This window comes from Bactrocera neohumeralis, chromosome 4 (assembly GCF_024586455.1).
Source record: "Bactrocera neohumeralis isolate Rockhampton chromosome 4, APGP_CSIRO_Bneo_wtdbg2-racon-allhic-juicebox.fasta_v2, whole genome shotgun sequence".
NCBI classification, from domain to species: domain Eukaryota; kingdom Metazoa; phylum Arthropoda; class Insecta; order Diptera; family Tephritidae; genus Bactrocera; species Bactrocera neohumeralis.
In genome coordinates, this window is record NC_065921.1 from 71,386,442 (window position 1) to 71,398,810 (window position 12,369).

Genomic DNA, 12,369 nt, shown 5'->3' on the forward strand with positions numbered 1-12,369 from the left:
GATCTATCGCCCTTCTCCAGTTTAGGTCGACACCGACTTTTGCTTCCTTCGGATTCCAGTCAAAAGAGATCTCAAAACTGTTTAGAGTCTTCCTCAAACTGTGGCCTATCCAGCGCCAATTTCTCTGATTAATTTGTTCGATCCGGGTTTATCTTTTTGTAAGCTCTATAGCCTTGGTTGCTTGAATAGTTGTTTCGTAGTGAGTAATTGAGTTCTAGACCAGCCACCTGAATTCTAGACCAGATTTGCATGCTCCAAATGCCTTTTACCTTGTGCCTTCTACAGCTGACGCCCGATTCTGCTTTCCGCCAAAATCTGTCGACGAACTCGATTTTATGACTTCTCTCATGTATTTGTTGTTGCGTTGTCGTCCGAATATTCTTTTCTTGGGGTCGAAGTTGTGTAGCTTCCAAATCCTCTAGGAGAACGTTACCTGTTTTTTTTTCTTGTTCTTTTTACATTGTCAAAAGCGCAAGTAAGGAAGGGCGTTCGGGTGTCACCGAACATTTTATACTCTCGCATGGTAAAGTGATAATCTTTCATTATTCGTCATTTACATATTTTTCAAATACCGTATATGTGTAAAGTTTTATTCCGCTATCATCTTGCTATTCCGTATTATACAGAGAAGGCAGTTTTTGTATAGATTCCGATTTCACAATTTCACATGTCATCAGCTGTTAAGAAAACATTATATACCGATTTCATTGAAATCGGTCTAGTAGCTCCTGAGATATGCTTCTTGGTCCATAAGTGCCAATCTTCTTCCCGTAAAATTTAGTGTTTTGACGTTTTTTGTTAGTCGGTTGTTTTAGTGATTTTGAACATAACCTTTGTATGGGAGGTTGGTATTATCCGATTTCTTCCATTTTTGAACTGTATATGGAAATTGAAGAAAACGACTCTTTGGTTGACATAAGATTTTTTGTGCGATAGTAGGCAAATTTTCCAAAAAAATCATTTATGCAAATGCGATCCTTTGTGCCATCAAATATCATTTATGGCAAATCACTCTATAGTTGCCTTGTGGGATTTCCAAACGTTACCTGTTTTTCATCATGTTCTTTTATCTACTGTGACATCGTTTGGTATATATAAATATCTGAAGTTTTAGGACTTACAAACAACCGTTATGTGAACAAAACTAAATTGGAATTACCATTGTTGTAGAGTATAATAAATTGAAATTAGCGTTGTAGCACTTCGGAGCTTTGGTGCATACAGACTCGTTTGTTGAAAATGACAGCGACGAGTTGAGTTGATTTAGTTTTTGTTGTTGTAGCGTCAGAAATCATTCCTTAACTAATTTCGAGGCATATTGCCGGGTTGACAGTCGTTAGCTGGACAAAAATCCGGTACCGTTTCGCCTACTTAGTCTCGACTGTCATGGGAACGGGTGGACTTAGTCATGCCCGTTTGTATATACGCGAACTGGTCCTTCGGTTTTTAAGTTATCGCTCTGAAATTTTGTACATGTCCTTTTCTCTTCAGGAAGTTACTCATTTGTCAGAACCGTCGATATCGGCTCTCTATAGATAATAGCTGCCATATAAACTGAAGGATCCAATTCAAGTTTTTCTATGGCAAGCTTTTCCATGTGACAAGATACTTTCACGTAATTTGGCAAATATTATTGTCTAAAGCAATGCCGCTATATGCAAATAAATTTTTCATATCGGACCACTGTAGCATAGAGCTGCCATACAAACCGATTGACCAAATTCAAGTGCTTGCAAAAAAATCTCTTTTATTTGCGAAGGAAAGTTCAGGTTTCGTAGGAGATGAATTTGAGGTTTCTAACTGTTTTTCTTGGTCACATGGTCTTTTTCGTGGTCTCACGAGAGATCCGTTTATTTACTTAATTCTAAACTAACTGTTGTTTCAATTTTAATATACAAGTATACCATAAAAAATAATATAAAATCTCTAAAAACATTTTCTCTAATATTAACGCTCCTCATACTCTTTCACAGTATAAAACCGAACGTGATGGCATTGTGGAAACACGTGTTGAACAGAAGATCACCATACAATCCGATGGCGATCCAATTGATCATGACAAGGCATTGGCTGAAGCAATTCAGGTGAGTTTTGAAAATCATTACCATTGCTGATCGTCGTCTTAGAAACTATAAATCATAACTTAATTGCTAATTTCCGTTTTTTTTTTTTTCAAAATGTACAGGAGGCGACAGCTATGAATCCAGACATGACAGTGGAGAAGATTGAAATCCAACAACAAACGCAGTAAAACCATACTTCAGCTTCGCACACATCCAATAAACAGAGAGTATCAAATACAAAGTAGTGACCGACATTATATATATATATATATATGTAAATATATGTACATACATATATAAACGATGTATTTTACATACATATATGTATGTGTATTTACATATATGCTACAACTCATTTTAAAAGCACCCGCACACATACAAAGTGAAAGTGAAAGCAGAGAACGAAACAAAAATCGAGCCACCCTTTAAAACTTATATACACACATACACATATATACATACATAAATAAGCGTTTAAAAAGAAGCAGCGGAAATACTACTCTAAAGCACACAATAAGCAAAAATGAGAAAAAAATCGTCTATTTTTTATTTACATTAATTTTATAAAAAATTTATATTTAAGCTGACAGCAAGTAAATTACAATTACCAATTACCAATTACAAATACAATTACAATTAAAATGAAAATACATAATTAATGCTATAAAAAGTAAAGAATGCAAAATTTCAACTAACAACTTAAGTTAAAATAAACGAAATGCTTTTATTATTATTATTATTATCTTTGTAATGTTGATTTTTATTATTATTATGTGTAATAAAATATAAATACAAACAAGTTCAAATTGTATATGCATTCAAGTAAACGCAGACAAGTATTTTGTACAGCAGTGCAGCAAGAAAAAAAGTGTAAAAAAAGATTCCACATAAATGTAAATGCAGCTGCAAACCGATGCACATTAGGGTGGGTCAAAAATCGAAGTTTTTTCGCTTTATTCGCTAAAAATTGTGTTCTTAGAGACCGCTACGACTCAGATTTGGCTATTATCGCGTAAGCGTTGTCTTTGCCAATAAAGAAAAAGAAGACACTTCTAAGAAAATCTCGTCAAGAGTGAATGGTTAATTGCAACGCGAAGGTCCTCGCTCTGACATTTTTACATTTTTTTGCTATTATCAGTTACAAAAATTCATAACTCGTGCCATGTCCTTCAAAAAATATTTTGTTTTATGGATTTTGTACGAAATTGAATGCTCTATAAAAGAGGTCTAGTACAATGTTTTCGTAAATCGAAGCGTTTAAAAGATAATAATTATTGAAGTGCGACTATTTTCAGGCAATATTTTTTTCTTCTTCAAATTCTAAAACTCATAGTTTTTTAGGCAATTTACTGCTCCACATAAATGGTTTCTTATTTCTTTTAATTATTATTTTATATTATTTATTTATATATTTTATTTTTATTATTTTTTAAATATTTTTTTCTTATTTATTTTTTTATTACTATTTTTTAAATTTTTGTTTAATATTACGTTATATTATTTTATTATTATTTATTTTTTTATTACTATTTTTTAAATTTTTTTAATATCGTGTCTTTATTATTTATTTTTAATTTTTATATATTTTTTTAATTTTATTGAAGTGTGACTATTTTAAGGCAATTTTTTTTTCTTAGGAATCTTATAACTGACAAAAAAAAAATCATTATAAATTCTAAAACTCATAGTTTTTTAGGCAATTTACTGCTCTACATAAATGGTTTCTTATTGCTTTTAACTATTATTTTGTATTATTTATTTATATTTTTTATTTTCTTATTTTTTAATTATTTTTTTATTACTTATTTTTTTATTAATACTTTTTTTAAATTTGTTTTTAATATTATGTTTTTATTATTTATTTTTAATTTTTATATTGTATTTTTTTTTTAATTTTATGGAAGTGTGACTATTTTAAGGCAATTTTTTTTCTTAGGAATCTTATAACTGACAAAAAAATCATTATAAATTCTAAAACTCATCGTTTTTAGGAAATTTAATGCTCTACATAAATGGTTTCTTATTTCTTTTAATTATTATTTTATATTATTTATTTATATTTTTTATTTTCTTATTTTTTAATTATTTTTTTTAAATTTGTTTTTAATATTATGTTTTTATTATTTATTTTTAATTTTTATAATTTTTTTTTAATTTTATGGAAGTGTGACTATTTTAAGGCAATTTCTTTTTCTTAGGAATCTTATAACTAGAAATTTTTTTAATTTCAAAACTCATTGTTTTGTAGGAATTTCTTTTAATTTTTTTAAATTATTTTCTATATTATTATTTTTATTATTAATTTTTATTTTTTTTATTATTTTTTTTTTATTATTTTTTTATTATTTTTTTTTATTTTTTTTATTATTTATTTTTACTTTTAAATATTTTTTTCTTACATTTCTTACGCTAGTTATCTTGTAAACGCTTAACTTAATCGACAAATTATAGGAGACCATTTTGTAAAGTATTTAATTTCCTACAAAACATCTGAAACGGGATATATTTTCAAGTAGTTGTAAGCGAGTTTTGAATTTTCTACATGATAATTAGCAAAAAATAAAAAACTTTAAGGCGGAGAACCTGCTCGTTACAATTAAGGGCTCATACTTGGAGAAACTTTCTTAGTGGTGCCTAAGAGCATATTTTTCAGAGTGCAAAGCGAAAAAAAACCAAAAACCACCAATAGATTTTTTTTACACACCCTAATACACATAGCATCTAATACGTACATATATGTATTTAGAACAATGCATATAATATAATATATTTAGCTGCAACATTTTGAATTTTCAAATATTCTACTTTACGACGCAAGCGCAGGCAAATTTGTGCATAAATTACGGAATCTAAAAAATTTAAATAAAACAAACACTCATTTCTATAAATATGAACACTTTTTGTTTCATTTCATTTTTGTTGGTTTTCGTTTTTTTTCATACCCCGAACAGGTTATTTTAAGTTTGCCGCGAAGTTTGTAAAGCCCTGTAATAAAAAAACATCGGAGGTCTTATAAAATAAAGGGTGTTTTTTTAGAAGTGTAGTTTTCAGGAAGAAATAAAACGCATATTATTTAATTTTATTGCTAAGAATTTATTTACAAAGATAAGGTTTTGGTTTTAAAAATGATTTTGACCAAGTGCCTGACGCGTCTGGCTCGTATGAATTCAAACCGAGAGGCCCAATTCGACACTACTCTTTGCAATAACGATCCTTCGATCCGATCGATTTTCCTCCAACGTGTTAATCATCTTGGGCTTAATTGCGTAGACAAGCGACCTACAAACACAGTAGCTCAAACAGACTCCACAAATAGTAGTCCAGCGGTGTTAAATCGTACGATCTTGTGGGCCACGCCACAAACCTACGACGCGAGATAATGTGCTCACCAAGACTTTTCTTCATTAAATTGATATTTTCATTGGCTGTAAGACATGTAGCGTCGTCTTGTTGGAAATAAAGGTTCATCACATTAACATACTTCAATTCAGGCACGAAAAAGTCATTAACGATGGCTCTACAGTGTTCCCCATTCACTGAACATTACGACCGATTTCATTTTTGACGAAATATGAACCAATGACTCCCTCTGCCCACAGTGAATTCTTCAGCATGTAACGGCGTTTCAAAAATGGCTTCATCGTCAATACAAATACGACAATTTTGTTTATTAAAGATACTCTGCTCGACTGTGTGACTTGTATCGCGTCTCTGAGCATGCACATTATCGACCAGGGGAAACGTGGTGCGAAATCTATCCATGGTTGCTCGAATAACCTTGCATATCGACCGAACTATGGACTCAAAGCGCTATGCGTCGCGCTAACTGATCCCTTATTATTGTAAAATTGCACGATTTGCAAATTTTGAAATTGAGGCGATTTGATATGTAATTTTGATACTTCTTTCAGTCCCTTGAACTGCTTGAGCTTCTAGATATCTAAGACAATTTCTTGATAAGGCTGGACAGATGCATAAGAAATCTTCTCTGTACTATTTTAATACTGAATAAAAAGATAGTAGTAATCTGGGCTGCTGACATAAGAGTACAACGTTAATGACGGCAATATTTCTTAATTTTCTTTTAGTTCAGTGAATAATATTGATGTTTTCAATAAACTCAGATTCGAATTTCGAAAGCAAATATTTCGATTATTGTTCGAAAATGGACCTAATTTTTCTTTGCTTACCAGTCAATCTTTCGAATTTTAGAAAAATATCAAATCAAATGCTGTCTGCTGTTATCGTATGTTAGCGCTATGTTTCATAGAAGATATTTGACAATATGTTCTGCCTAATCTGTGTTTGCCCTTCAAATTTTTGTAATAGAAATTTAGCTTTGGAAATCATTTTTGAAGTACAATCTCTTCACGACTTAACGCTCTGTTCTCACACGGTTTATGACATTGTAACTGACAATCAAATTTCAATAATAAAGTAAGGCATCACAGTGGTTTTTTCATCACATTGTCATATATTTATAGCTTTTGAATTTCAGCAAATTTAGTTTTAAAAGTTTAGTTTTTATTATTTTGTTTTTTAATTTGTTTTCTAACGAGTTTGACGCTCCATAGCTTGTCATACATGTTTCAATTAAATAAGGTTATGTTAAATGGAATGTCTGCTGCAAGTTAGGAAAAAATTTTATTATTATTAAAATGCTTTTAATATTCTTTAATTTTTTTCTTAAGGTTTTCTGACTGTGGAAATCCGTATTTATAGTTCAGCAGTAGGGTAGCAGCTCTCAGTATATGATTGCCTGCCGATCTCGCCATACAAATAGCAAAATCTTTAAGATAGATAATTTCAAACTTCTTATATTCAAAACCAATTCGACCAACTTGGCCATGGTGAGCATGAATGTCGGTAGATATATACCGAAATTTAAGGAATGCATATTTCTTTTGAATTTTCGTTTTAAATTATGCCTCCAAAGACACATTTTTAATGGCTGGTACATTTAAAAAAAATAATTTTGTATTATAAAATCAATGAAAACAGCTGATTTTAACACTACGAATGTAAGCTGGTATGACAAATTGTTGTTTTGTGCATTCTTATCATTTTTTTTTTACTTTTCTTATTCATTTATCGCTCCAAAAATCATTTCTATTTTTGCATTTTAAAATTAAGGAAAACAGCTGATTTTGACATTACGAGTGAAAGCTCGTATGACAAATTGACACAATCTTTTGTTTTTGTATCATTGTTGTCACACTTAACAAAATATTATGGAATTACGTGTACTTGAATTTAAAAATTGTGTTTATTATAGCTGTAAAAATCATACAAAAATTACTTAAAAAATTATAAAAAATATTTAAAAAAATAATCAAAAATAATATAAAAATTTGAATGTACAATTCAATTTTGCCTGTATTGGTAATTCGGCAGCTATATGTTATAAGGCAATAATAAAGTTAATAAAAAACATTTAATAACACAAAAATTATAAAAACAAAAAAAAATTACCAAAATGCATGCAGGCACTTTTTGAATCATTAAAATAAGAGAAGAAAAAAAGAAGAGTGTCAACTAAAAAAAAAAATGAACTTAATAACACACTCTCTCTCTGCAATAGAAATTTCGTAAAGTTTGCTGATAAACTCCACACAAATAATTCTGAATATTCTTCTTAAATCAGTCTTAATATTAGTACCAAGTATCTAATATACATACATATAATATCTTATACCTCACATTAGGGAGGGTAAAAAAAAATAATATTTTTTTCGTTAAGTACTCTGAGAAATGTAGACTTGCTTATACATATGTGTCGAACAACCTATTTCTCAAAGTACTAAGCAAAAATTATATGATTTTTTTACCCACCCTAATCTACATACATATACATATATGTATTTATATATGCTTGGTACTCTGAAAAATACTCAGAAAATATTATATGTATGTATGTATGTCGATGTTAACTGAATTGCCGCAGATCCCTTACAGTGATGGCTGAGCAGTTCGTTATGAGATTACTGCGGTGCAATTACATTTTGTCTAGTGAGCTCACAATAAAGCGTTTAACGGTACCACCAAACTTTTTCACTCCAGAAAAAGTGAGGTTAACATAGCTTGGCATAGAAATATTTTCTATTGCATTTTTTCTAACCTTATTTTTTTTAGTTTTTTACTTTCTTTCTTAGAATGTTTATATTTTTATACAACAACAACAAAATATTGTTTTTAGAGATTCTATGTATGCTATGTTGACCTTGAGCAACCAAGAAACCCGTTTGTGGTGAGAGTTGAAGTTTTTATTTGCATATTTTTTAGTATTTCTGTGTTTGTAGACCAATTTTTGCAAATAACGGTAAATACTTTGAATCAAAAAGTTGTTTGTAATTTTTTTCATGATTTCAACATTTTTCCCAAAAAATTCAAGTTCTTCTATTGTTTTCAAAAATATGATTTTTAACTAATTTCAGAATTTTTTAGTTGTTGTAATTTTGTTTAAAGCAATTGAAAGTTGTCTGCAAAATTTTTTATGATTTCAATATTTTTCTCATAAAATTCATGCTTCTATTGTTTTTTCAAAAATATATTTTTTAAACTAATTTTAGAATTTTTTAACTGGTTTTAAAATCAGTTGAAAGTTGTTTTGTAATTTTTTTTTATTAATTCAATATTTTTTAAAAGAAATTATTTTTTTTCAAAAATAATTTTTAACTTTTTTATTTTCAACTTATAAAACTCACGCTCCTATCGAATTTTTTAGTTGTTTTAATTTTTTTTAAAGCAATTGAAAGTTGTCTGCAAAATTTTTTATGATTTCAATATTTTTCTCATAAAATTCACGCTCCTATCGTTTTTTCAAAAATATGTTTTTTAAACTAATTTTAGAATTTTTTAACTGGTTTTAAAATCAGTTGAAAGTTGTTTTGTAATTTTTTTTATTAATTCAATATTTTTGAAGTAAAAGAAATTATTTTTTCAAAAATATAATTTTGGAAGAATTTTTGAATTTTTTAGTTGTTTTAATTTTTTTAAAGCAATTGAAAGTTGTCTGCAAACTTTTTTATGATTTCAATATTTTTCTTATAAAACTCACGCTCCTATCGTTTTTTCAAAAATATGTTTTTGAAACTAATTTTAGAATTTTTTAACTGTTTTTAAAATCAGTTGAAAGTTGTTTGTAATTTTTTTTATTAATTCATTATTTTTGAAGTAAAAAATTTAATCGCCTCTCTTTTTTGTCAAAAATATATATGATTTTTAACTAATTTTTTGAATTTTTTAAATTAAGTTAAAAATTTTTTTGTAATTTTTAATATTATTTCAATATTTTTGAAGTCGGACATTTACTTGCCTCTCTTTTTTTCAGAAAAATAATTTTTAACTATTTTTTGAATTTCTTTAATTGTATTAATTTTTTTAAGAATGAAAAGAAGCAGCATGGATTTGATTCCAATATTTTTGAAGCCGAATTAAGCGAAAATAAATAAATTTATTTACCCAGTAAATAAAAAATATTTATATACGATTCTATTATTAACTGTAAAATATTAAAATAACTCCACATGTGCTTATCAATCAATTCACAAATACAAACTCACCGACACACCAACAATTATCATATACACAGCAGACATTCACATAAGAAACGCATTAAAATAAATAATATTTATATTATTAATTTAAAAAAAATTATGTCGAAAAAAATGCTTTTACTCTCAAATATATGTATACCAAATGATCAAAGCCTTACCGGGACACCCTTTGTCCTTAAAATATTGCATTGCTTAAAACACAAGTAAATAACAAATCCATTTGTATTTTAATAATATATTCATTACTCATAAAAAATAAAAAAAAAATAAAAAGTTGATTACGACAAGTTGTGCGTTGTTGTTGCAGAAACTTACACGAAGCTTTGAAGCTTTTGAAATAAGCAGGCGCGAAGAAAGCTTGCAAATCAATGTTGAAATTATGAATGTCACAATTAAATATATATAAAATTGTACTAAAACTTATATACATATATATATATGCATGTGTTCAATACTAATAATTTTTGAAAATGGCGACAAATACAAAAACATTTTTTACTTAATTTTTAATTTTGAATGTTGTGAATATTTTAGAAAACATTTATTGGAAAATTATATGTGTTCTGTGTATGTTTAACACAGTTAGTTCGGAATATATAAGTTTTTGAAAATTTTGAACACATTTTTTATACAAAATGTAGCAGTTTTTATTAAAATAAACTATTTTAACGGGTTTTGAAAAATATACAAATAATATTAATTGGTAAAAGCTGAGTTTAATAATGTATTTTTAATAAAATTATGGAAATTCAATATCCGCTATTGACTTTTGTAAAAAAATACTTTTTTTCCACACAAAATATTTTTAATATTCGTCGAAACGAGATTTTCTTGTTGCACAGAGATTATAAATTAGAGATTATAAAAAATAAAATAAAATTTATTCTCATTTTTATATTATACAAGTATGTATGTATGTATGTATCCATGGAAGCTTAATTATTTACATTTATATAATAAACTGAGAGCTAATAACAAATTATTAGTTTTATTCATAAGATCACCACTCGCTGAGAAACCCACGTTTTCACTGACAAAAACCTAGGACAACAGTCGTTGAGTTTTCATATGGGTACCAGCCGACGATGGCCTTACCCCACGGTACTTAAAAGCACAGAGATCAAGACAAAGAAAACGATGGCCGCTACTCTCACGCCGATTGGAAATCGTGAAATTTATTTGCTCAAATAGTTGTAATCCAAAAAAAATCTTTCGTTCAAGTTTTTAAGAATTGTATCTCAAAGATCTGTGCAAAATTTCATAAAGACCATTTAAAAAGTTCTAAAGAAAAGCACAGAGATCAAGACAAAGCGTTGACCAGCGCCCCAAGTAATATATGCTTACTTGGTTCCAATTGATAAGGTGGAAGTGACATTTTTTCTACCTTGTTCGGGTTCGATGCCGACCTAAAACCTCTACCGTGTTGTATGTCCGGCACCCGGCTGTATGCGACTCTCTGCTGAACTGAATTTTCAATTCTAACTGCCTTTTGGTTTAAACTGCACCCAACACGAATCTTCCCAAGAGGCGAAACGCAATGAGCAGATTGGAGCGAACTCCAAGGGTTAACTGCTCCTATTGGTACCAGAATTAAGTCTCCGATCAGACCTTGCAGCTTTTGCTACTACCTTATGAGCACCGATCAAACTCAATGGGTAGTGGCATTTGTCGCTTGAACTTTAAATGTCTTTCATTATATTATTCAAAGTCAATAATATCAGTTCAAGCTGAGTATTATAGCACTTTTTCTAGACTATGCTGAAATGTCGAGGCGAGCCAAATAGCTGACCTGGTGCATATTCGTTTTTTTTTTCCTCTTACAAGTATTTACAGGCGTATAAATGGGTATACCGAATTCCGAGGTGAACTTACTATAATGACTGGACTACTAGCCCTTTCCGCTGGGGGAAAAACCAAAGACAATCCACTTTCAAGCTTTCTAAGGCGAATTTTTCATCGGCAAAATCGTCAGCAATAAACAGAAACGTGTGGTAATCATTTGTTGGCAAGTTCGAACTATAGGGGGGTTGCATTAGAAGTTGATAAACTAGTTTCCATTGCTTCTGCTGAGTCACTTTAGCTGTGTGTGGCCTGTTTTTGCCCTTATGGAACATAATTCCACTCCGTTTGGTTAAAACCGGCCGCGTTGGAATGATTGCTTCCTTTAGACGTTTTAATTGTTGACAGTAGAGGGTCGTATTGAAAGTTCGGTCGTAAGGCAGCAGCCCTAAGTATACGATTGCCGCCCGATCTCACCAGACACATAACAAAATCTTTTCCATAATTTCAAAGTACTAATATTCGAAACCAATTCGACCAACTTGGGCATGGCGACGATGAATGTCGGTAGATAGATATACCGAAATTTGAGGAATGCATTGCGGTCCATGGCCTGTTGAGCTCTCTCCTGTTATTACAACACTTACTTTAACCCAGTCAACTCAAATAGGCTTTGTGAAGCTCCTAGATTGATGGTTGTAACGTGTTCTCTCACCGGATTATATTGCCCGATATTCTCGACTTCTTCTTTTTGCGATTGCGGGACAATCCCGGATTATGTGCCCTGTTGCCTCTGCCCTTTGGTCACAGAAGTAAAACAGATCTTTGGAACGGTACCCTAATCTGTGCAGAAGAATGGTTCCGCGCTTATCGGAATGGTTGCTGCAGGTTTTTTCGTCAAGAGATTGTTGCCTCCATACTCAGGGATCCATTTGATTTTAACAGACGATATTGCCGGGACTTAAAACACT

The 12,369-nt window shown here is 29.9% G+C and overlaps 1 protein-coding gene and 1 long non-coding RNA gene across 12 annotated transcripts in view; both read left to right on the top strand.

The window, feature by feature from the left end:
- Nucleotides 1-2,587, top strand: part of LOC126757542 (protein 4.1 homolog) — a 107,331-nt gene extending 104,744 nt beyond the window's left edge. For all 11 annotated transcript variants that reach the window (XM_050471532.1, XM_050471534.1, XM_050471535.1 and 8 more), the window contains 2 exons: nt 1,974-2,084; nt 2,186-2,587. In XM_050471532.1, the coding sequence (XP_050327489.1) occupies nt 1,974-2,084; nt 2,186-2,251 (177 nt within the window). In that variant the 3' untranslated portion in view covers nt 2,252-2,587. The remainder of the gene's footprint in view (nt 1-1,973; nt 2,085-2,185) is intronic.
- A 1,587-nt stretch (nt 2,588-4,174) lies between these two features.
- LOC126757570 (uncharacterized) lies at nt 4,175-7,228 on the top strand. Its single transcript, XR_007666752.1, has 2 exons — nt 4,175-6,303; nt 6,337-7,228. It is a non-coding gene; the product is annotated as an uncharacterized LOC126757570 (long non-coding RNA).
- Nucleotides 7,229-12,369: the final 5,141 nt, after the last annotated feature.